Raw genomic sequence first — 729 nt, 5'->3', positions numbered from 1 at the left:
AGAGGCCGTCGTCTTCAGACGCCGTCCTCAGACGAAGGTGCCTTTCAGAGGTGTCCTTCAGGAGCGTAGCTGACGTCAGTCTGTGCGCGCTCTCTCGCCTCGTCGAAGGGGGGCAGACGGCTTCATCGCGAAGCTGCCCCCAGCAGGCGTCTTGACGGGTATCAAAATTCTTCCCTACGAAAGAGGCCAACGGACCCGAGAAACAGCGTCTCACACAGCCCAAATGGAGCAGGTCTCCGTCCAGCACTTCCGCTCGTTTGGCGACGAGGTCAAAATCGGCCTGAAGCCGGGCCTCAACGTCATCGTCGGGCCGAACGGCAGCGGCAAGTCCAACGTCATCGACAGCCTCCTCTTTGCGCTCGCGCAGGACTCAGCGGCGCTCAAGACCCGGGCGTGGTCGGACCTCGCTCACCGCGGCCGTCGAGGCCCCCCGATGGTACGCCTGCAGCTCAGCAGCACCGCCGCCGCCTCCTCTGCCAGCGACGGTGGCGGCGGCGGCGACAGCCTGACGCTCCTCGCGCGCATACGCGAGGACGGCGCGCGGACTCTCAGCGTCGATGGGCGCGTCGCGACGCTGCAGCAGGCCCGGGACGCACTCAGCGCTGCGGGCCTCGACACGGACGCGTCCTTCTTCGTGCGGCAGGGCGTCGCGGGAGCCGCCCTCAGCGGCGCCGAGGTTCCCGCTCGGTGCGATGGCACACGCGGGCCGGGTGTCGCGGTGACGGCTCC

At 68.4% G+C, this 729-nt stretch overlaps 1 protein-coding gene across 1 annotated transcript; it reads left to right on the top strand.

Moving 5' to 3' along the window:
* Window positions 1-223: 223 nt before the first annotated feature.
* On the top strand, window positions 224-687 carry EMIHUDRAFT_258361 (hypothetical protein; the record flags this gene model as incomplete). The annotated part of the gene is made up of 1 exon (XM_005760451.1): window positions 224-687. A coding segment is annotated over one exon (464 nt), but the record flags the coding sequence as incomplete, so codon positions are not given.
* Window positions 688-729: the final 42 nt, after the last annotated feature.

The sequence above is a fragment of the Emiliania huxleyi genome (genome assembly GCF_000372725.1).
Source record: "Emiliania huxleyi CCMP1516 unplaced genomic scaffold EMIHUscaffold_7529, whole genome shotgun sequence".
NCBI classification, from domain to species: domain Eukaryota; phylum Haptophyta; order Isochrysidales; family Noelaerhabdaceae; genus Emiliania; species Emiliania huxleyi.
The sequence above is the reverse complement of the archived record's forward strand: the minus strand, read 5'-3'. Positions and strand labels throughout refer to the sequence as shown.